Source organism: Papaver somniferum, chromosome 1, assembly GCF_003573695.1.
Source record: "Papaver somniferum cultivar HN1 chromosome 1, ASM357369v1, whole genome shotgun sequence".
In the NCBI taxonomy this organism is placed as follows: Eukaryota; Viridiplantae; Streptophyta; class Magnoliopsida; order Ranunculales; family Papaveraceae; genus Papaver; species Papaver somniferum.
In genome coordinates this window covers 93,449,329-93,475,471 of record NC_039358.1, presented here as the reverse complement: position 1 = coordinate 93,475,471, position 26,143 = coordinate 93,449,329, and the positions used below count along the sequence as shown (strand labels likewise).

The 26,143-nt window shown below is 36.0% G+C and overlaps 1 protein-coding gene and 1 pseudogene across 1 annotated transcript; both read left to right on the top strand.

The window, feature by feature from the left end:
• The first annotated feature begins 8,187 nt into the window (after positions 1 to 8,187).
• On the top strand, positions 8,188 to 11,172 carry LOC113294634. Its single transcript, XM_026543021.1, has 3 exons — positions 8,188 to 8,318; positions 9,897 to 10,027; positions 10,301 to 11,172. Exons 2-3 carry the CDS (start codon positions 9,916 to 9,918, stop codon positions 10,579 to 10,581), a joined length of 393 nt encoding a protein of 130 aa, XP_026398806.1. The 5' UTR covers positions 8,188 to 8,318; positions 9,897 to 9,915; the 3' UTR covers positions 10,582 to 11,172.
• A 1,367-nt stretch (positions 11,173 to 12,539) lies between these two features.
• LOC113347642 lies at positions 12,540 to 14,318 on the top strand (annotated as a pseudogene).
• Positions 14,319 to 26,143: the final 11,825 nt, after the last annotated feature.

Genomic DNA, 26,143 nt, shown 5'->3' with positions numbered 1-26,143 from the left:
GGCTCTATACTAGCAGAGCAAGCTGTCTAGGAGCATTAATTATCTCGATATGATCTTGCCGGTAAGTCATATCCTTTATATAGTCGGGGTAAACTTGTTGTTTGTTCCTGAAGACGTTATCACTCTATACTAGCAGGGCAAGCTGTCTAGGAGCCGTCCATCTCGTGATGCTATATAGAAATAATCACTAAAAGTATTCAGTATTCATGAGATATGCCGTTGTCCAGTCGTGAGACTACATTTCTACATGTACTCTGAGAGAAAGTACTCTCCGTTGAGAATTCAATGAGAGACTCGTGTCTCGATACTCACGTCTGATTGCCGAATCAGAGCTTCGTATAATTATGAGTTTACGAATTTAGCGTTTGTCGAAAATCCACCATCTACAACTGGGAAACCTAATCCCCACACCTCCTGTGTGATACTAGTAGCGGCTAGAGTCGATTCTCCTTTAACCTAGGTTTTTTTAAAACCATTATAGGTTAACGACTTGAAGACTTCATTGGGATTCTGAAGCCAGACCCAACTATTTTCTCTGTAGTTGCGTGTTCTGATCTTACTTTGTTCTATCCTAGTGAGTACTATCTTCTCTAAGATTTGCTCGAGATTCAATCTCCGATAGGTAAGATAAAACAGTCACAAACATCTTCGTCTCATCGTTTGTGATTCCACAATATCTTGTTTCGCTACCATACAATAACGATTATTGTGAGGTGATTTATATTACTAGGCTGTTCTTCAGGAATATAAGTCCAGTGTATCAATTGGTTCCTGTTCACCTTTATTTTTCAAAAGACGGAATAAAAACTCGTAGGTACTTCCGTGGAGACAGATTTATCTATTCAATAGACTTTTTTGTGTGAGACAGATTCGTTTATCAAGTCTTCGACTTTGGGTCGTAGCAACTCTTAGTTGTGGGTGAGATCAGCTAAGAGAATCAAGTGTGTAGAGTCCCAAGTTGGGATTCAGAGGCGTAAGGAACGCCGAAGTTCCTTAATCAGTGTGAGATTGATTAGGGCTTAACTACATTCCAGTCCGAAGTTAACTTGTAGTAGGCTATAGTCTGTAGCAGCTTAATACAGTGTGGTGTTCAAATTTGGACTAGATCCCGAGGTTTTTCTGCATTTGCGGTTTCCTCGTTAACAAAATTTCCGGTGTCTGTGTTATTTCTTTTCCGCATTATATTTTTATATAATTGAAATATTACAGGTTGTGCGTAGTTCAATCAATTAGATAATCCAACCTTTGGTTGTTGATATAAATTGATTGACACTTGGATATTGGTCTTTGGTACGATCCAAGTTATTTCTCATATTAATCCGGCTCACAGATTTCTATCTGTTCGATTGCAGATTGATTTGAGAAATTGAGATATAACTCTTGGATGTATTTTCCTTGATTGAGTCTGACTGTCTAGTTGATTCTCTGGATATATATTGGAGTTAATCCATACATATTGTCTAGACGAAATATTGGGTGTGGTTTTAGACCCCCGCTTTTTTAACAACCTAGACGTTTCACACAAATACAATGGATGTGTTGGCGAGCATACCAATAATAATGAGAATTTAGAAGGGGATAGTTTGGAAATTGATCCATATGTCCACGTTGATGTAACATAAGTTTACAGTGAACATTTTTTAGGGATGATTCGTCCTATGTTGTTGACTCAAACTTCTTTCTCCCAACGTAATAATATTTTTAGGATTAAGTGTTTTATTGGAATAAATGTATGTGATCTGATTATACACAGTGGTAGTGTGGATAATTATAGAATTACTCGGTTGAACTCACTAAGCGTTGGTATGTCAAGTTTGGTTGTTATATTTGGGCCGACCGACCGAGCGAAGCGAGGAAGGGAGGACCTTCTATATGGTCAATTTTTTGTAAAATGTAAGTAATCAATTGACACAAAAAGATTGAAAATGATCCGGGACGAAAAACCAAAAATGCCACTCTGAATCAATTTTTTTTCCTTTAAACATTTTTGTAAATAAACCGAAGAGAAAGCGCAAATAAGTATTAGACATTTTCGTAAATAAAACGAAGATGAAGGGCAAATAGGTATTAGATATTTTCCTAAATAAAGCAAAGAGGAAGGGACGAAGGGTAAATAGGTATAAGAGTCAAACTGTATTATAATTCGTTATGTATCATATTTTTTCAGGGGTATAATTGTCAAGCAAACTAGAATGTAACATATTTAAAAATCCGTGCCTTGGAACTTTACAAATTTTATCTCGTTGGAAAGATTTTAAAAACAATGAGTACAAACAACAATATCAAATTTAAAGTTTTTACGAAAAATTCGGAGGTATTTATCATTTTAGGCACAATTTTCAAAAATTGATTTCATAGCCCATTATGCAAACCACCACAGAGGATGCATAATACATTATGAAGCCGTATTTTGGTTTATGCATCAACTAATTCTCCACTGCAACTAATAAAACGAGGTACTTCCTCCATTTCAGGAAAAGTGATACTTTCACTTTAGGCACAAATTTTCTTTTACAGTCAAATTGCAGTGGGTGCGGCTACGATGTGGTCGGGACACATACTTCAAGTATGTGACACATCTTTAAATGCTGACACATCGTATAAAGTAAGAAAAAACTTGAAAAGCGGTTTTATTACCAAACTGCTTATCTTTTTCTTCTTTTAACTTCCTATTTTTTCTCAAAAAGTAGAACAGTTAAGGGTAGGTGTCAAAAAATAAAGAGGGGCCACATACAAAATTTATGTGGCCCGAACACATCGTAGCCGGGGTGAATTGCAGCAGTGTTTCCCTTTTTCTTTGGTCGGCCCTCCCCACCTTCGTAGCGGTGTTCTAGTTTAGTTCCAATACTCAAGGCTGCTTTATTATATTACCAGAGTCAACTTCGTTAGGTTAGAATAGAAAGTCTAGAAATATAGACAAACTCTTGTTAGCTAAAGAACCTGAAGACGTATCGTCACCAACGAACACATCATCCTTCTATTCGAGGTTAGTAATACAAGACTTGGCTTGTTTTATTTTCATTTATGTTGTTTTCAATTCCTTTATATTAAAAACGGGGAACTTTTTTTCTGGCCCACTTTTGCTTTTTTCTATATCAGAAACCCGCCATTTAAATCATAAATATTTGTAACCCAAATTTTGTTAAGATAAAACTTGATTACCTTAATAACCTTTTACCTAATTAAATAAATTAATTGATAACTATTTTTAGGAAATAATAATCCAGAAAATGTCTTTTTTTTTTTTTCAATATTGGTTTGACGTAATAACCGTACGAGTAATGCTCCTAAAATCACTCGCTGAGTTCGTTTGTTTATCACATATTCAGTCATAAATCATCCCTATAATCACTCCTTTTTTTCTCCCTATAATAATAACTGTATATTTAGTTATCCCTAAAATCACTCTCTCTTTTTGGTTGTGCTTTTTTCTTTGTTTGACATCTGGTTTGATTATCCACTGTGAAAATTATAATCCGGTTGTGTTCTATAAAATGCTAAGTTATCACCAGTCATTAAAATTTTGGTTTCCAGTGAAAATTATAATTTTCATTTGTTTGTGCAAATCGGAATTATCACCCAAAGTTCAAAAGTTCTAATTTTCACAATTCAAATTAGAACCTCACTGAAAAAACCAAACGAAAATCTAAATTTTCCCAATAATTCGTTCTCGAAAATTATCGTCACGAAAGATTTAGAAAAACATGATTATCATCATCATGGAAAAACCTCATGGAAGATTTAGAAAAGCAAAATCCATTTTTACATGGACCCTCGATTATTACAATGAGATATCTAGAAAAAATCCCAATTATCACCATGGAAGATTTAGGAAAAATCCACTTATCACAATAAAACTATGAAAGATATGGGAAAAATACATTTTTCACCAATTATACCGGACCCTTAATTTGTTACACCGGTAGATTTTGGAAAATTCGTGTAATAACTAGAATTTTCTCTCATAATTGCAACATGAGAATAGTGAAAAATTCCATTTAATTGCAATTTTCACTTCAAATAATAAGTTGTGTGTAATGGAAATTGCGATTTTCATATGTAATAATCATCAGTAACACAATTATCACCATTTCACTTTTCAAGGTAAACCCTAATTTTTTTTTTATCTACAATGGTCAATTAACACGGCCATGAAAACAAAACTAGATTTGGGATTAATAATAAAGTATGAATCATGATCAGTTAATAGCACGGATACATGCCTTTTCTAATGTATAACAAGCCAGCAACATCTTAGTCCTGTTTGCATTCAAGATTGTTTTAGGATGTTGTAATCATACAAAAGACACAAACAGCCGAGAGGACATAACTAGCTTACTCCAGAAATCATATCTCCAAAGACATGTCGTGTCTGTTTATGAATCCAGATCCAAAAATCATAACTCCAAAACTTGATTATGGAAAACACATTAAATCAATTGAATTTTTAGAAGGTGGAAATCCTTGCCAGATTTTCACTCTATAAATACTCAATTGAATTTTTAGAACCAACCCCGTTATGAATATGGAAATCCATAACTGGAATACTCGAGAGAGAAAAAAAGAGAAGGAATCAAAGAGTTGTCGCGGAAAAAAGACTTTGAGAGGGAGTGAAACGTGGAAAGACTTTATGAGAGTTGAATTAGGAGGAGTTTTAGGTTAAGACTTGCCGTAAATAACGGTAAATATTTTTTAAACGGCCATGACCGATTATAAGTGAAATTAATTGCATTACTATTTTTTTCTTGATAAATCATAATTTGTAAAGGTTAATTTAGTCTCACATAAATTATGAAAACCTAAATTCAATTTAAAACTAGTAATCTCAACCGTATATTTTGTATTTTGGGATACAAATATATACCATTTTAATGATGGGTTTCTAAAATAGAGAGGAATCAAACATGGGTTCCTCAGAAATTTTCATTATTAAAAACATAACATACAAAGTTATATATATGAATTTCTAATATTGGAAACTTGATCATTTCATTATGATCAAAGTGTCAAGGAAGAATATATAAGTTATATCACAACTTTGATATATTGAATTACGAGGTATAACGTCTATCTTTTGAACTTCATAATTTCGACATAAACATTATCTTTGTAACTTGTTACTAGATTGTCTATTGGACTTTAAGTTGACTCCATGTACTAGTCCAGAAAGGGCTGTTAATCACGCTTTTAGATAAGAAATTAAATACGTGAATAGTGTTTTACGAACAAATTTTGTCATATAACATGAAAATAGTTGGACCCACCATTGGAAAAAACAAACTGTCATTATCAAGCGTGATAAATTACTAGGTGAATGATTTAATGATGAACCATCGAATAACGGAGTAAGTCAGACAATTACTTTTGGTTTTAACACGCCCACCACTAGTAATCTATTAGAACTCCAATGAAACTAGCCTAATTTGATTGTTTTTCATGCCAAGTGTATTGACAAACTCACTTATATGCAGTGGGAAAACTGTTTACCGAGACAAACAGATACAACTGTTGCATATTGGTGCGGTCGTACCAGATTGAGCCGATCCTCGTCTCCACCTGATTCGAGCGTACCAAGTTGATGCGACAACGGTCATTTTGCAACATCCAAATAACGTCCATTTTTTCCCTCCCTATAAATGCGACACTAATTCAATCTTCTTTACTCACAAAAACTTCATTCTTCTCTATATATTTTCCACAAAAATTCAAGATTCTCTATAAATTTTCAATACAAATTCAATCTTCTCTACATATTTTCAACCCAATTCAGTATTTATTAAACTAAAATGTCTCAACCTCAAGAATATAGTTGAAAAAGAAATAGAAAACCAACTAGAAGTAAACATAGTCAAGCTCTACCTAGGACATAAGAAGTTTGGATGAAGAGAACAATTCTACTTTACTTTTGGTCGAGAATTAGCATCAAATCAAGGTCATCTGACTACAAGCCGAACCAAAGCTATAAGTTCTCCAACTTTTTCTTTTATATTATGAAATTGACAAAATAACCCCGCTGCATTGCGGTTATTGGGGTTACCGGAATCATTGCGGAAGTTTGCATAAATTCTATGGATATAACTCATACTCATTAATCCATTTTGAATTCGTTTCCCACCCTAGCGGATAAAAAAATCTACGTAGTTTCGACTAAGCGACAAATCTTCATCCATCGTAACTCCGCAGGATTAATAAACGGTTGAGCCATTACTCAGAAAATTTGTGGGTGTAGAAGGCGTAATTTGTGGAGAAGATATGTGATTTTGAAGTTAAAATCGGTTATATTTATAGGGAGAGGTGATTTTGAAGTTAAAATCGGTTACATTTATAAGGAGAGGAATTGTAATCGTTGGATGAGAGGAACCGTTGACGGCTAAAGCAAAGACGGTCATCTTAGTGTGAGACGAGCCTCGTCTCTGTATGAGCCGACCCTCTATTTAGTTAAGGATGGTCGTCCCAGTTTAATGTGCTCAACTCAAATTTAGCCGGTCGTCTCAAACTGAGGCTCGATGGACAAATCCTCGTATTTGAGGATTTGTCCATCCATTTTACTTGTTTAATTACCAGTTCCACTGTGGGTGTTGGATAAACCTGTTTGTTTACCAGTCTCGCTGGACTTGCTCTTACGCACCCAAGCACTAAGAAATGACTAAGGCTAAGTCTTATGGGCTAGATTGAGTTGTTAGATTAGCAGTTAAGTGCTGCAATTCAAAAAAAAAAAGTGTCTCCTAAAAGTTAACACTAGTTTCTCTCCTAGCATGCGCTCGCAGGTGAAGTAGCAGCGAGATTGAAGCGCTGAATGGTTCAACATTAAAAAAGTGACTATTACGCTGAACGGTTCATCGCTCACAAAAATCACACGGATCATAAAAATCACAAAATTTGATCTAACGGCTGAAATTGGTTGCGCTGAACCAAACAGCGCTGGGCGGTGGTCCCAGCTAACGTGGGCTACCAATCTAACGTGTTAGGATAACCCCTATGAGCTAGATATCTAGCTGCTAGATTGGTCATCCACGTCAGTTAGGGCAACCTCCTAAGTATTATGGTATTTATAATCTAGCAGCGAAACGTTGAATCAAACAGCGCTGAACGCTGAACCAAACATCGTCACATGATTGATTTTATTTTCCAAACAACTAATCATTACTATTTCTCTCTCCATCTTTCCCCTCTCTCTCCCCCTCATTTTCCTCTCTCTTTCCCTTTTTTTCCTCTCTCCATCACGTTTTTCCTCTCTCTCTCTCCTTCCTTTCCCTCTCTCTCTCTTTTTTCCTCTCTCTCCATCACGTTCACTCTAACCATTTAGTAAAAAGTACAGAGCGCTGAATGGTTCAACGTTTATGTCACTTTTTCCCACACTTTTTTCTTTTGACTTGCAACACTTTTTGGCCAATCTAGCAGTTCAATCTAGCCCATAAAAATTAGCCTTAGCATTCCCGTAGGACTTAGGAAGTAAACCTGGCTGACGTGGACTGCTAATCTAGCTGCTAGATTAGCACCCATAGGACTAAGCCTAACCACATGTACCACCACGTTTCTATTAGTTCGAAAGTGGTTAGCACACCGGCTTGCCAAAAGTCTGTTGCATATATAGGTCCCATACAAGGTAGTTAATTTCGGATTCCGGTTCATCTCGGTCCCGAGCGAGACACTGGTACAACGTTGTCTCGGGGAGATTTCGTTTTCAAATTTCGGTGTAATTTCGGTTCCAACTTTTATAATAAGAAGTGTTTGTTGCCAGGTTCAATTAATTCCAATCCTAGTTTGAGTCAGACTAGAAGATTGAGGGAGTATTGACCCACTTAAAAGAAACATAATATTAGTAAATCTGGTTGTTCACCTTCCTCATCATCAACACCAAATGATAATTTTAGGTCAAGAAATTCAAACACAACAACAAGCAATAATACTAGTGAGTGAATTAATCTGTTTAATTTTTGTATTTGAGATTAATCCACTCAATTTTAAAAAATTTATATATATATATATTCCGGCCGAAATTCCGACCGAAAAACGCGTTTCCGGCCGAAAATTTCACAAAGATTTCGTCCGGCCGAAATTAACAAAATCTCGTCTTCATGGACCGAAATCCGAAATTTCGGCGGAAATGGCCGAAATCGACTACCGTGGTCCCATATCGGTCTCATTTTCTGGTTTATTTTTTTTTCTACCGATAATCAGGGGATTCTGAATTTTTCTTGCCAGCAAAAAGATTCTGAGATTACTCTTCCAACTTTTCATTTTTTTTGTTCGACAAACCTAAGAGGAGGAGAAGAAGAAAGCATCAAATTCATCTCTAAATTCATAAGAAGTAGAAGGTATCGATTAAGTTTCAGATCCTTCTCATCTCTGAATATAGGTTTTGCTTAGGTTTCTGTTTGGTACCAATATATTTTTTTTTGATTTTTGGAGACCAAAATTGTACCCAAGGAGTAAGGAGATGCAAAGATTTTGCTTTGCTAAGTTTGTTTAGGTAGAAATTGGAAAAGAATGACTTTAATTAGTTTTACTGCATGAATGGGTTTTCTAATCTACATTAACTCAGACCTAGTTTTTTTTTTATCGGGATTCTGCTTGCTTTTGATGGATATTATATCTTGGTACCTAATTATTATGGAATCTGTAGTCTGTTGATTTTGTCCTTTATTTATATTTCATTGTTGGAAAATTTTATCCAAATCTAGGTTATAACTGCATGGACACTGCATTGCCAACTTGCCTTTCCACTCTAGCTTTATCGAAATTGAGTGATCTTAGAAGATTAGGAAGAGAAGCAATAATAAAATGATATGAAATTCTGGTAATCTTGTGAGTTGACAGTAGGAGTGTGTGCTATGCTAGGTGTATGTGGAAGGAGAAAAAGTGTAAGCAGAGGCACGGAATTGCATTGCTTGCAATGATATGTAACATCGGAATCTAGAGTATTGCAGGCATTACATAAGAACTTGTTATTTTGATAACGACTGTTTTGATCGAAAGCCTCCCTAGTTAAGATATGGGAATGGTAAAGTGCTGCAGAGTGCGTTTCTGTTGTTTTTCTTTAGCAGGAAAACTCTTAGGCACTGAAGCATCTCTGTCTCTCTCTGGTTTAACTTGATTTCTCTGTTTAGATATATACCCAGGCAAGGGGTGGATATTATTTATTTATGGCCACTTGATGACATATTCGTTAGTTAGTTAGTCTTCAAGTGGATGTACATTATCCGGTGTACCAGGAGTCAACTTGTAAATTATGGGTACCGGCCGTGGTGCGTAGTAGTGCACGTCCTAGTGATTTATTCTTCATTGTAATTCAGTCAGAAGAACAAACAAATGAATAAACTATTTAGAAACTAGTATTGACTCCGTCGGAGAAGGAAGGAATGAGTACTGCATTAGTTTAATTATACAGTTCCGTTACTCATTGTTAGCACTTGGTTAAGGGCCAAATAGCATATTTTCATTCCCCCTTGGATACTTGATAATTTCAGCAAAGTGAGCGCAGATTTGTATAACGCATTATATCAAAAAATGAATTTGCATTAGAAAGCTCTCAAGGCATAATTATTTGTTGGCTGACTGTAAATTAACCACTATTTGTAAGAGACAATGAAGCTTATCGTCTCCATATATGTGAATACTAAACTGAAATTTTTTCTGAATATGAGGTTCTGGATGAAATGTGTGATTTAGTGCAGTTTCATACATCTTCAGTCACAGCTGGTCTATGGTCGTTTATTTTATCACTAGTTGCCTTTTATCTTTAAGTTGTCTCATTTAGTATTTTGAGAGTTCAGTTTAACTTATCTAACTTGATCTTTGGTTCTGGTCTTCTGGACCACTTCTCTGTCGTTTAATTAATAGAAGTTCCCAATAATAGGATCTTGTTGTTTTTGTTCTCAACTGATGTCTGTTAGACCTCCAAACAAAGAATGGATGGGTGCAGAGAGGCAGTCACCTGAATTTTTGGAAGGAGTTCAATGCTTTATCAGGTTCACAAAAGATACTCTATGGGCAGATAGATTATTTCTCTGCCCGTGCTCGAAATGTAAGCTATTTTTAGATGGATTATATCTTTGTTATTATTATTATAGTTCTGATCAGCTGGTATTGTAGTCAGTACTAACTTGTGGCTTCTACTTGTAATACCAGTGCTGCTCCTTCAGAGGGTTCATGGCATTTGTGAGATATTGTTATTATTATTTTTCTGATCCTGTATTTTTATGCCGAGAAACTTTGTTTAACAGCCTGGATTCAAGCAGTTTTGTTAGTTATCACTAATATAATTGTATTTAACTATTGTGATTACTTTGCTTGATAGGTCTGTTTGCGTATTCAATAGGTTTGTTGATGTTTCGGATGACTGAAGGAAGTACGACCACTCTTTGTCCGAGGGGAAACAGCCCCCCATTGAACTGGTCTCCCTCATCTCCTAGACGCAGCCCCATATTGTCTGAATCAAGTCATGATGAACGTAGCTTAGGGAGCCAACCGGATGGAACTGTATTAATCGATGACTCACACCTTGCTCTTAATTCACCAGATAATGAAATGAGAACATTCATGAAATTTATTGATGAACTTAGCTTAGGGTTTGCATGATACTCGATAAATTTCATGAATGTTCTCAATTTCATTATGTGGTAATGTTAGATATTTGTTATTGAAATTCCTAGTTTTGAAGTTGTATAATCTGCAATTTATTCATTCCTTGTAAGTTTTGGTCCTTCACATACATTCTTTTCCAAATCACGTATGATTGTTCATTACTTAAGTTAATATTGGTTTTTCCAACAGCTCTTATTTAGAACATAGTCTCTCAATGACTAAATCTCAAATAGTAATCATGTACTTAGCCTGAAGCCTTTGTGTATATTTATCTATCTGCGTGTTAGCAGCAAAAATGATTATTTGACATGTAACAGCACACAAGCTGAAGATGATTAGAATTATGAGCCTGTGGCCCTGTGCTATACAGCTCATCTGAGTTGCTGCCTGAAAATGAGGATGGAATCGCTACTCTTTTTTCTATCTTGAGAAGATATTTCGATGTAATGTTCTTACTGTGTACTTGCAAATGTTTTGAGCTTATTTTGATCTTTTTCCTAGGTATAATGATGGTAACTTAAGTTACCTATGGGTTAGGTTTGGAAGTATTTTTTTTATGATAACGATTTGTACTTCCTGATGACTTAAACTTTACTGGCAGCTGAAGGAAATATTGGTGCTTCCAATCATCTTCAGTTTTTGTTCTAAATATTTACAGTTTTGGATCAATGAAGGACATTGTTAGCTATTTAAAACCCTCAACCTAAAAAATAGTTGGAATGACACACATCTAAAGATTACCTAATTGTAAACATACATCCTTTTTTCTTACAGCCTCTATAAATACGGCTGGTGATCTCCTCATTGTATAATGCATCCTTTCTTTTTTGCAGCTTCTGTGAGTACGTTTGGTGACATCAGGTTAGGCTTTTGTTTTTTATCTGTTGGCAGGGTAGACCTGGGATCATGTTGTTGGCAGGGCTACCCGTCTATGCTCATGAATTATTTGCGAAATGTTAATTATATTAAATTCCACTTTCAACGGGTAATGGTACTTGCTGTCTTAGCTCAAATGGAAGAGCACATGGTTGTCAACCATGTAGTTGTGGGTTCGACTCCCGCAGATGGTTTTGTAATTTGAGTTGGTTGAATCCATACATGCTTCCATTGACAACATTAGCTCTTGGTAATGATTCATGGCTCCAATTAGAATTGCACCTTGAAGGATGCCTACAATCCTACCATTAGCAAAGATGGGATTGTTGATTCTCTTTTTTAATAATGAATTGCAAAGAGTGTAACCCAACCCAGAAATGTCCATTAACTCTTTTACGTTGTTCTTAGTATTTTAGCTACAATTTAGCTGATCTCTGCAATATATTTGAATCCTCTGTTATTCTATCCTACAAGTGTACTGATTATTTAACCTACAAGTTTCGTTGATTTTATGCATCAGGCATATGGTCGGCAGTTTTGGAAAACCAAACTGCATTATGGATAATGGAGAACCTTATTTGAAGAGTGTGATGGGAAGTAGAGCACTAAATGCAGCAACCAAAGTAGATAGAAGAAGGCTTAAATTAAGAATCAATAACAGGTTGTTGTCAACATGATCGGAACCTGCACTTTCAAGTAAGTTTATACCATCAAGTTCACCGGAAAACCTTTCAATTGTTAATATGTTAAAAGCTTCTTCACTAAACTTTGAAGTAGAACTGTCAAATATATCATCTTTCTTACCTTTCATCAGACTTTCCGAAAACTGTCGAAATTTCTTTTAAATTAATCTCTCTTTGTTTAATCTTTTTAACCTAAAAGAATATTTTCCTTTCTAAATTGAATTCATGAATACTATAGTCAAAAACCTTTTAACTGCAATAATTATCCCAGATTCTCTGTCGAAGTGAATAAGTTTGGTAGTAAATGGGACAACTGAACACTAGTTGCTTATAAAAGGGATCTCAAGTGAGGTATATTTCCCATTTTAATTACTCATCAAGTGTTAGCCAACTATGGAAATGACCTTCTTCCAAAGCCTCCTCTTTTTCCTACCTTTGTTTGTTACATCAAGTCTTCTACTACTGAATATCAGGAACAAGAGCAAGAACAAGAAGAAGCTCCCACCAAGCCCTAATTCCCTTCCCATAATCGGCCATCTTCATCTACTTAGCAAACCAGTCTATCGAAGCTTAGCAAAACTTTCAGATTTTTACGGACCTATTTTGTTCCTCAGATTTGGTTCTAAACCAGCCGTGATAGTGTCATCTCCTTCTCTTGCAGAAGAATGTTTAAGCAAAAACGACGTAATCTTTGCAAACCGGCCACGTCTTTTAATAGGAAAACATTTAGGACAAAACTACACAACCATGGCATGGGCTTCATATGGTCATAATTGGCGTACACTCAGACGGATCTCCACTCTCGAGATCTTCTCATCTAAGCGTCTTCATATGTTGTCTGAAATCCATGCGGACGAGGTACAATCGATGATTCGACGACTTACCAGTTTGCCTAGTGAAAGTGAAGCATATGTAACCGTTGATATGAAGTCAACGTTTTACGATCTTACAATCAATATCATGATGAGAATGATTGCAGGGAAGAGATACTACTCCTGTGAAGATGAGGAAGTTACGGAGAGAGATAAAGAAGAAGGCAAAAGATTTAGAGAGATATTATATGATACAGTCTCTTTAGGTGGTGAAAAAACCATACTTGTTGACTTCATACCATTTCTTAGGTGGATTGGATTTAAAGGAATAGAGAAAAGTATGGTGAAGTTGAAGGAAAAGAGAAGCATTCTTCCAGGAATTGATCGAACAACGAAGAGGATTTTTGATGGAAACAAGAATTGATAGTAACATCAGTGATGAGAATGAAGGGGATGGGGTTAGCAAGAAGATGACTATGATTGATGTTTTGCTTTTGCTTCAACCAAATGAACCAGATTACTACACTGATAAAATGATCCAGGGTCTAATGGGGGTATGTACAACCTTCAAATTAGTATTTCTTTCTTTGATTTTGAAAATAACACACTTAATCATAATATGGACTAAACTATTTTATATTGCTAAGTGTTAGTAAGTTGGATCTTGGAAGTGGCAGAGGACAGCTTTTACTATTTTATCTTAGTATAATTTTTCAAAAAAATATTGCAGGTATTGTTATCGGCAGGAACAGACACTTCAGCGGGAACTACGGAATGGGCAATGTCGCTATTGCTTAATAATCCTCAGGTCCTCAAGAAAGCCCAAGCTGAAATTGATATCCAAGTTGGACAAGAAAGATTGATGAATGAATCTGACCTCGCCAAACTCCCTTACCTTCACGCTATCATCGTCGAAACTCTTCGATTGTACCCAGCAGGCCCTCTGTTAGTACCACATGAATCATCAGCAGATTGCGTTATAGGAGGTTACCACATTCCGCGTGGGACGATGCTTCTTGTAAACTTGTGGGCTATACAAAATGATCCAAAGTTATGGGATGAGCCAAATAAGTTTAAACCTGAGAGATTTGAAGAGATTGAAGGAGGGAACAGAGATGGGTTCATGCTGATGCCATTTGGGACAGGAAGGAGAGGTTGTCCCGGTGAGGGTTTGGCTATGCGTGTGGTTGGATTAGCTTTGGGGTCTTTAATTCAGTGTTTTGAATGGGACAGAATGAATGGGGAAGAAATGGTGGACATGACGGAAGGGACTGGACTGGCATTGCCTAGAACTCACCCGTTGGAAGCAAGCTGTAGGACTCGAGCAAACATGCTCAATCTTTTGGCCCAAATCATTTGATTTTTTTTTTTTTTGGAAAGAAAATTTAGTAAAAAGTTTTTTTTTTTTCTTTTTCTTGTTTAAACTTATGTCATAGTTAATGAAGGTTAGTATTTCCTTGCAGTGAAAATTACTCTCTCTCCGTCTCAGTTTAGTTGAATGTTTATTTATGAGTTTTCATGTGGATTAAGAATCAGTTTAGTTGAAGGTTTATTTATGAGTTTTCATGTGGATTAAGAAAAAGGAGAGATTAATTTTTTTCCATATAAACTTTTTAATTATTATTTTTATAATATTTAAATCTCCTAGTTTTTTTGTTCCTTATTTCCAGTGGTTGATTTCAATGTAGGAACAAATCAGGTTGAAATTGAGAAAAATATGAAACCTTCATCTATTTTGGGACTAAAAAAAATCCCTACACCTTCAACTAAATGGGGACGGAGAGAGTATAATTCTTCTTGATAACTTAAATTTTTTGGGAATCATATTGTATTATTTCTAGATAAGTGTTACTCCTTATAGTAATCTTAGAATATTGCATTGTATAAGACAACTCATATGTCAGCCTTTTGTTAGGGAAAAATATTTGACCTCGTGGCGCGAGATCATAAAATGAACTCACTTCTTCATGGGTGTCGGATGATCAAGATATGACATCATCAAATTATGGGATTAACCATGGATAAGCACCCAGACCTTTCAAAACAAAAAAAACTGTCGTGTCTATTGGTTCTGCCATTTTGTGATCATAGTTTCCAACATGTGCAGTAAATTGATTGATTTATGTCCAATAGGATCAATTGAATTCCATAGTGATTTATAAAGGGGTAATTCTATAATATAGACAAAGATTGTAATCTTTTCGTATCAACCTATTCAACACACATCTTGGGTGATTTAATATAGACAGACTGTCAAGAAGATAACAACCACAAGATGTCCACTTGGTATATAATATAAGGTTGGACCGAACCAACTATGGGATCAAACCAAGTGCTAATTAATGTACAAGTGTATTACTTTAATTATAAAGACAAGCTAAATAATGTGGAAATAAAATAAATATACGACACAAGATTTTGTTAACGAAGAAATCAGAAATACAGAAAAACTCGGAAACCTAGTCCAGTTTTGAAAACTCTTAGAATTAAATCTCTATACAAAGACTACTACCAAGTTCGTATACCTAAAACCAAGTAAACTAACTCCAAGTTACTCAGTTCTTTCACTATCCCTGCGCCTATTACCAATTGGGTCAACGCACGTGAATCTTAAGATAGAGTCTGCTATTTTAAGTTGTTTCACCCACTGTGAAGACTTATAACACTCAACTCCTTTGGGATCGTATTTCGAAACAATAAATGACTAATCTGTATTCGGTAACTGCTTTATCAATCTCAAGAACTAAATCACGGATATTGTTGAGTTATTGAAAGGCTCTTCCGCTTAATTAATATAAACTCTTTTGTCTTGGTTTAGATCAACCAAGATCTAGATTATAGAGATAATTGAGTTTTAGTTCACAACTATCATATTCAGATCCTGAAGAGAACCACTAAATGATAGATTCTCGATTTATAGAACAAGTTATCGAAGTCTATCAGAGATAAAGAAACTTATTGGATCCCGCTCAATCAAGTGTACACGAAGTATAATCCCAAAGATCAGAATGTCAATCAAAAAATCTTCTCGTCTTCAAATCTCTGGCCTTCAATGTACCTGTGCAAATAACTTGATTCCCTTGTGATCGATCACGCGATGGAGTCTGTTAACAATGGATAATCACAAGCCTATCTTCAGATCTAAACTTTGCCGAACCCTGATCTAGTTCAAGTGACCTTATATCAGAAATGAAGGATCACATAATAAACAAACTACTGATTATCAAGGTTCAACTACCGTTAGTCAATCAAGTCAATAAGAATATATATGAAAAATAATATGTTCCAGTTTTAAAAACGTGTGCAATATTTCTAGACATAGAAATTTTCATTCATACTTCTCTCTCTTTCGAAATCCTAAAGATATAGGTTAAGATGGAGATTTAGAAAATACCAATTTGGGATCGGTCCTGTGATTAGTCATGAATCCTGTTAGACATCGAAAGATATTTCTTTTTTTTATAAAAACCTAAACTCATGCTAAAGAAAGCATTCTTAACAAAGTTTGGATTCACCATTAGATGTAAATATATAGTTTCTCGGAATTTCAACGCTTATGACAAGAGTCATATTAGTGTTACATCGGAACTACAAAATTATTGAAAATTATATAATTATATACAATTCTATGTGGAAATAATTAATGTCTATCATTCCTTTGAAAAAATGATCATAAAATGTTCAAGTTATCTAATCAACTAAATCCATGTAAACAAAACTTCGCATGTTGTGTTTCCAATGATTACGACTTAAAGAACTTGGATATAAATAAAATAAGTCAAAGTCAACAGATACTAACCTCAGTCTGAAGGTCAATGTCTTCATTTGTTTTCAAAACTTCTTCAGATTTTCGACGAGTAACTAGTAATTACCTCAACATTTATATATCCTATGTCTAACCTAACAAAGTTGACTTTAGTATACAATTCAAACGACCGGGTTTTGTAACGCATGGTTGGGTCCAATTAAGAAGTGAACTAACAATCTCCCTCTTTGACGTTTTTAGTGACAAAACTATTTACACATGGAGAATACATGAATCAAAAGAAATTACAAGAGCATAAATATGTCTTAAATTTTTCTTCACACGCTTGATCCAAGATTCAACAACTTATTACATTCATATATCCAATGTAAATCCTACTGTTGAAGCTTCCAATAATAGTTCTTGTTACTAATCTAAAATAATCTAACAAAATATCATAAATAAGAGAAAATGATAATTTAGAAACAAGGTGGTTTATTTAAATGATTAAAAATTTCTCATTCATTTATTCAGTACGACCCGTTGTTATAAAACATATCAATCGATATGATGCATTCATTTTTAAGGCTTAAGGAATAAGGAAAAGAAGGGAAAATCCGTTACCTACCAGAGTTCAAAGAAATTTTGTTTTGATTCAAAATTAGAATTGAGTTTGTTTTAGAATTAAGTTTATATATAAAAAGGATAAAAACAAAATTTAATTTAGGTAAAGAAAGAATAAATCATTTAGTTTTTCATGGCACACAAAACCCCCTTATTACATTATCGTTGATGGATATATGCCCAAGCTAGCATTCCCTAAAAAATAAAGCGCCCCTTAAAAGAACTTACTTATAGAAAATGAAGTCTATTTTTAGTGTGCAGGATTTTTCAAAGTATACTGGATAAGATGAAATATAATTATTCTGAAGTAAAACAAAAAACACGTTTTCCAAATATTTTTTGTAATGGTTAAAATGACCTTTTGTAAGAATGCGAAATTGGGGATAAAAAACAATTTGGGGATATAAGAAAATGACAAAAACTGGATTCAGATATCAATTCGGGGTCACCCCTTATCTAAGTATTTTACGTATTGCCTAACCTACCCCTCACTAATCAGGATTAGTGATTAATAATAATTAATAAAATCATAAGATTTTTGATAAATGACTAGTGTGTATTTTATTTGAATTTGGGTGAGTGAGGTGAGAGTAGAAGGAGGGAAAAATATTTTTGAGTGGAATTTTTTTTTTGTGAAAATGGAAGATGATTGTGAGGAGAGAATTGCAACTGCTGAATCTTTAGCTCAACTACAATAAGGAGCATATCTTGAATCTTCAGCTAACGACAACAACTCTCAATTGCAACTCTTTGTTGAGCCAACAAATTTGAATGATGATTTTGACGAGTATGGAGAGTTTTTCGAAGAAGCTACACAAGAAAGTAAACTTGCACAACATGCAAGCATCCCTAATACACAGGTAAAGCTGCTAGGAGGTCGAAAAATGGATTTTTTTCTTTAAACCCGCCATTTTTTCAACTGTAAAACATCGGTGCCGGCATAGAAATGATATGAATACCATGCCGGCAGACTCATTACCGACATAGTATTCATACTACGACCATGCCGGTAGAGCGATATTCCCTATTTTGAATATTGATCTGGCATAGTATTCTACCAAAAAACTATGTCGGTACGTAGTTAACTTTTTTACCTACCAAGAAATATACTACGGAATAATAAACCGGCATGGTTTCATTGATAGGTTACCATGCCGGAACTGCATGAAAAACATACAGGAAACATTTCCATCTAAAACCAAATACCGGCATGGGAAATTAATAAATATCAACGCCGTAACTCCGTACCGACGTGGTACCATCAATACCGAGAATGCCGGCAGCGCAACCGGCGTTGTTAAGTTTCAAATTTACAATGCTGGTACCTACCAAAAAACATACATGAATAAATGTTTTCCAAAGCTAAATACCGGCATTACATATGAATTTTTTTTAATGCCGGAAGCGTGTACCGGCTTGGGACAATAAATTACGAGAATGCTGACACCTTTGCTTTCGGCGTTGCTGTCTAATGTATCTTTTATGCCGGAATATGTTTCAAATTTGGTCTTCAGTTTTGGTTAAGTTCGACTACGCCGGAACATTGGTCGAGCATGCCGGTACGGGTTTCCGGCATAGTGTTGTAATTTCGTTTGGAACTAATTTTCATTCGATCTTTAGGTGGTGACATATATTGATCCAACAAATGCAAAGCCGCTTCATCGGGATACGTCGGAATACTATAAAATACCTCTGGTATGTGACCAAAGAATACTTTTCACCTAGTATCTTGAACTTTACTAATGGATTGCTAGTAATGAACGTGAAATTGATCTTATGTAGGGAATAATAGATCGAAATGAAGCAATCGCTTGGGCTAAAGAGACGCATCTTAAGAACATGTGTGTGTTGGTGAGGAATACTGAATGTTCAAAGAGGCATTTTGAGATGGCTTGCGAGAGAAGTGGGAAATACAAGGAGAAGAATAGCCACAAGAGAAAGGATTATGTATATCCAAAGAAGACTAATAGGGTATACAAGACTCGTACAAGGAAGAATAATTTCCCGTTTAAGCTTGTATTCCGTTTAAATGACATGAAAAATTGGGATTGTGAGGTTTTGTGTGGCTGTCATAACCACCCGGATCCGAAAGATTTTGTTGGTCACTCCCTAGTTGCGAAGCTAAAACCTCATGAGTTCGAGGATGTAAAGAGATTGACCAAAGAACTTATCAAACCGAGACAAATTCTCAGAGGCTTCAAGGAAAAAGATGAGTCTAACGTGTCTTCTCTATGTACAATTTATAGCGCACAAGCAACTATTAGAAGGGTGGAATGGGAAGGGAGGTCCGTTATGCAAGAATTTGAGAAGATAGTTTGGGATTACAACTACACGCGTATCATTAAAAGAGGGCCGGACGAGAAGCCTCTTCAAATATTCATTTCGCATCCTTTGCTTTCACAATTGGAAAATACATGTTGTGGTGTTATTTTGATGGATGGTACTTACAATAAAAACAAATACAATATGTCTTTGTTCAACATCGTGGGGCAAACCTCGGACAAGGTAATATTCACATTGGTTTGGTGTTTAATGGAAAACGACAGGGACTATAATTTTCATTTGGCATTACGACAATTGAAATTATTCTTCCGGGATAATCAACTTCCGAGGGTCATCGTAACCGATCAAGATGACGCATTAATGAAAGCAATATCCGACGTCTTCCCGGACGCACAAAATTTCCTATGTACGTATCATATACGTGAAAATGTCAAAAACACTTGCCATGCCTTGTTTGAACCTACTAAGGTGGATAATCATTTCGTTATTCCAAAACTGAAGGACAATTATCCATTGCCACCTGTTTGTGGGATGGTAAAAAATAAGGATCTAGATCCCAATATCTGGAAGGGATGGATGGCATTGTATGAGGAGAATCACCAATTTTGGGATGCGTTGGCCTTATCAAAGAAACCTCTTCAAGAGGAGGAGATTCAAGTTAATACGTGTGGAAGCGATGATGAGTAATTTCGATATATGTGGTTCACTAATACACAACCTTTTATTTTTTTGGAAGTTTGAATTCTAAATACCGACATAGTTGTGTTTTATAATTATGACGCCGGAACCATGGTGCCGGCGTAGATTATTGTTTTGAAATCATGCCGGAAATATAGAAAAACATCCAGAGAAATCAGTAAATTCGCCGGCATAGAAGTTACATCATAACAGTGCCGGTTTTCTGTGAAAAACATATTTGCCAAGGAGATTGCAGACCACCGGCATAGTATCCAAACACATTTGAATGACGGAACTCTTTCATTTAGGAAACCGGCATTGATTTTACTCTTTTCGAGCATGCCGGTACTGAAGAAAACTTAGAAATTTATGTGATCTTGCCACATTCAAACTCTGTAAAAGAGGTAATTTGACACAAATTTATCAACATATAAATATAATAACAATACTAGATCGTATACAAGAACAAACTCCAAAGTTATGTGGTTCCAAACCGAAAACAAATCAAACATAAACCAAGTCAAGCAAAGAGTTGAGCAAAACACACAAACAAACACATTGTTCAAGACTCACAAACAAACATAAACCAACACTAGATTGTTCAAACCAAACTAATACTATAGAAGAAACACACGATCACCCGGTTCTTGGATTCTTGTGTACCCTTTTCTTCCTTTCGCCCCAAAGTCTTTTGCCTCCGGATCTTCAATTTTGTCTATCTTTTGCTCGACCTTCTCCACTTCTTTCTGGGTCAGCACCTCTCCTTTCTTGTTCTTTTTCTTAAAGAACTTTGACAAATTTCCAATCCGCCGACGCTGTTAAGAAAATTTTAAACATGTACTTAGTATGTACAATTGTATAAGTTCATAGATATAGATTAAAAGAATAGTAATGAACAAGACGTACGTACCAACAACGTAACGAGCTATAGAAGTGCGGGTACAGTTTCCGGAGTTGTGGAGGGACGTGCTGGTGGTGGAGGAACATCTACGATATCCGGGCGTACAATATAAGGATGCGAGAACTTCTGATGGCCTCTTAGGAAGGTTGCTTCACTCTCATAACCGTTCTCAGCCAATTCCCAATCAGCCCTATCCAACACAAGTCCTTATTCTTCCCTTTCACTCCGATGTGCAAGAATAGGTTTAGGGTCGTAAACTATGAGAGTATGGTTCTCATTTGATTGGCATTGAGGAAAGTCATGAGAGAATTTCTGATAAGATGTATCCGTGAGATCTTTCTGCTTGTACCCAAGTTGGCGCATTACACGGCGAGGGTTGTGCATAAAAATCCTTTTGGATGAAATAACGGTCCGTTGTAAAATAAAACATTGTCATGCCTTTGCAAGTAAACTCCTCTGGCATTCCTATATGGTTCAAACACAACATCTTGGACAACCACCGAGTCCAAATCCAATCTCATTGCACATAACCGTTTCTTGTTATTGGGCCTCGGGGTATTGTTGAAGAAGTATTTCTGACCTAGAGGCGTATTCTGTTGATATTCAGTGAAAGCACTCAATCCTTTATACCGTATGAACAATTTTGGGAAGTGTTCATAAGCCCACACCTATGCCAATGAAATGTATAAGAAAATAAATAATTGGAAACTAACAAATTTAATGAAAACGATCACAAAATAAGTATTTTAGTATACCTGAATTACAGTGAAATTCCCATTAAATTGACGGGCGTTCTCCTTAGAAGCTCGACGCATTTCTGCCAAAAAATGTGCCAAGAAAGCAGTGCCCCATGAATACTCATGAACCTTTTTCAACGGATCCAAGTATTGTAGGTTGTTCATATGCACCCTGTTACCATTAGCGTCAGGGAATATAGCGGTTCCCAAGATGAACAACATATAAGTAGCGACAGTTTGCTGAACTTGTTCGGGATTCAGTTCCTTGTTCTTCGTATTCCCAAACAATTCAATGAGTTTGACGAATGTGATAGTCTTTGTCTGGGAACGGTTTGTCTTGTACATATTTGCCAAAGTGGTTTCCTTGTCCCATCCAAACAACTTTTTAGTCAGCTCATAGATCTTGTCCCATCCGAAGTCCTTAGACTCATCTCCTACCTTAACGGCTTTCCCAAGAACCTCAGGACCTATTATCCTTTGGACATCTTCAGGGATAATGGTCATCTCGCCAAAAGGAAAATGCATGGTATCAGTTTCACCAAAAAATCTCTCCAGAAAACAGTTCGTCGTGACGGTATCAGTGCCCACGTAATTTTTTATCGCGGGATACAACCCAGATGCTTTGACTACTGCTTTAACATCGTCACACTCAAGCTTCAAAGGCCATACATCCGATTTTTGATGGAGGCTAACACGGAAGGCTTTCTTGTGGTCTTATAAAAACACACCAAATTTAACTAAATTCACTCGATCACAGATAAATAATATAATAAGAAGATGCAAACGTCTTACATAAGTTTGATAGATCCAACGAGCCCAAGAGTGTTTGTAAGCAAATAAGAGTTGCGGGTTTATCAGTTCACCCCAATATTTGCCATCATCACGGTCTGGAATCATTTCATATTTATCAGGAAGGTGGGATGGGGGTGCCTTTTCATTATCCTTAGGGGATTCAACTCCGATACCAGTTTGTCCTAAGCCACCTACTTGTGAGGATGAGCCACCTGCTCGTTCCGGTACAGGTAATTGTTCCCACTCATCATCATCATTACTGATGGTTGAGTCGCTTATAGGTTGATCCCTAATTGTTACCTTAACAGTAGCTGGATCAGGACGACTACGACGAGAACACTTACGTTTTGCTTCTACAACAACTTTGCCTTTTCCTTTGTTCTTTTGTTCTGCTGTAGAACTATGTTCCAATATGTAAACTGAGTTAAATAATCACAGCCGACATATATATTGGACATAACATCAATGTCGGGAACTGAGCCGATATTGTAAATAATTAAAAATCCATGCCAGTTGTCTTAAATTTTAGACACAAAATTAACAATTTTTGGTAAAGAAAACCGGTATAGTAAGTTCACATATAGACACTACCGAAACAACTGCCGGCATTGTACGATAGACATTGTGTATGCCGGAACTGTGTAATTTTAGTACATAGTTTTTAACAAAAGAGGCTAACGAAAACGGCATAGTATTGATCAAATATACAACGCCGACAACTACAACCGACATGGTATTCAATTAAATATTCATGCCGGTAGGCTCATGCAATAAAATAAGGATTCAAGACACATAATCTGGCATGATTTTCAAATTGAATTCTACCGCGAATCAAACATGTAACTGAACTTCAAATTTCGATTTCAAAATTTACTTCTAGTGTAGTAGAAAGACTAAACAACCAAGTTTCACTTTGGATAAACCCTAAAAATACTTCAATTCAACATATACATCACTTTCCGGAGAAATTGTGTTATTCTCGCCTCACCAACAAACTCTTCAGGCTCAGGCATTTCTTGCGCTTTTGATTTCGATTTTCCACCATCATCAGCAGATTCTTCAGGATTGGTTATGGGTTTTGCACGAGGTTTGCGACGACCCATTGTCTTTGGTATAAAAGATGAAACAAAAAGGGAGAGTGAACACAAAGGGAGATTGAATAATTTCCTTTCTATAACCGTCACTTAAATAAAATGAAGGAGTTTGTAACCGACGCATAAACTGGTATTAAAGATTCTATAACCGTAAAATAAGTGAGATAAGATAGTTTGTAACCATCAAATTAGTGGAATGAAGGAGTTTTTAAATGCCACATAACTTGTGTTTGTAACCGTCAGGATGCCGGCATGGAAAGATGACACAATTGAATGCCGACATTCAGACAATAAGTTTCAATTGTAACCATAAAACCGGCATAGTATGCTGATCACAGTTCAACGCCGGTAGTGATTCTTGATTCATTATTAACGCATCTCCAAAAGGTTTAAGCAAGCAAACTGACCCAAATTGGGCGTCATATTAATACTAAGGAAATAAATTAAAAAACATTAAACACATAAGCAACGTTACACATAAACATTAAACACATAAAATGAAAGATCTCAAGCTAATTGCAACTAACATCATTTCTTGGTACGAGATTCAATAAACAACGCAGTTTCGAAATGTCTAAAAGGCTCTTTTTTCCATTTGGTATATGCGGCCTGAGCATGATACCTATTATCTCGGTATCTTGCGAGAAACTCGTTGTATTTGCAACACAATTTTATGAGGGAAATTGTCCGATTCGCTACAAACTCATCCCCGTAATTCATTTTGCGTTTCTTGCACTTACCGTCATATAACCTCGACATATAAGCACCATCCGCAGAAGACCCCAAAAAAGGTTTGAAGGGCGGTGATCTTCTGGCAAATCCGAAACTATGAAGTAATTCTTAATCCATTCGGTTTCTTCCTCAACACCCGCTTCTATCTTCGCTTGTTTTACACATTCGATTACCTCTTTAGCTTCTTTGCGATATTTTTCTTGTATTGCTTCCTCTTCTTCTACTCTTTTTCTTCTAAGTATCTCTTCTTCCATTGCGGGCAAGTGACTTGGTGGTTTGCTCCTTCCTTTTAATTTTTTCTAGTATCATGGGAATTGAGTTGGTGGTGGATGATGATTGATTCCCTATCAGAGTGAATTTTTTTTTCATATAAAAATTCTCTGAAATCGGTAGTTCGTGATTTCTTTGCCATGAGAGAAATATGTTGGAGCTCACCTAATTTTTTTTTTGAGGTATCAACTGCAATAGGTGTATCCATTCCTTTAAATAGATGAGGACACAACGTCTCTTTTCCACTTTATCATTCCGGCATTGCCAGTATCTTAGATCCCACGCTGGAAATGGTCTTTACTGGTTTATGGTTCAAAAAAATAGCCGTTATACATTGAATGCTCTATTCCGGCAGTGTACGTTAGATTTTTGACAATGTCGGAACCAATTTCCGGCACACTAATGTATATAACTAAAAAGCCGGAACATTGTTTATTGCACTCAGAATTTTGACACTGAATTTCGGCATACAATAATATAGAGTATATATAAGATCTACGCCGGTACCAGATACCGGCATGGAATTATGTAAACATAGAATGCCGGAAATGTCATTTATTTCAAATGTAATCCTTGTAGACGGAAAAACGAATGCACTTAGCATGTGCATCAAGCCTTTGAACCCCTAGGCGACCCTAGTGGACGAGTTATAATCTCGTGAGGGTTTACATAGAGATCTACCCACAAAACCTACACTAAAATTTCTAAAGCCATCAATCTTCGTCCGAGGACGATACACTCTCCATCATCTCCGGGGCATACTCCGGGATTTTGGATTCCATGAATTGGTAGCTTGCATCGAATGTGAATGCTTCCCCTTTTTCCTCCAAGTAGCGCGCTTTGACGACTTCATGCTACAAAAACATAGCACAAACTTACTTGGTTAGTGGTGTTTAGTAGGAAGATCAAACAACATGGATCACGTAAAATAAACCACAACAATACTTACAAATTGGTCAATGGACAAGTTAAAGTGGGGATCATTGAAAATTGGTTTTTGGATTTCTAAATAAGCAAGTATCGCACTTTCAATGACTTAGTGCCTATCATGAATCTGTTGAACACTTCTTCTATTCGGATTCCCAAACTCTTGCATATATTTGTTGTATACCTTACCCCAAAAGGTTACGGAATCCACCCTTACGGAGGACTGCCTCTAGCTCGAGTTTCCGCGTACCAAGCTTTGGTGATCGCCAAATCTTCATTTGAATCAAAGGATGCCATTGCTTTGTATGTTGAGGTATTGGGAGAGTTAGAAATATTATATAATGATATCTTTGGAGAGTATATGGAACCAGTGTGTGTTGTTTTGTAGGGAGAACAAGTGTA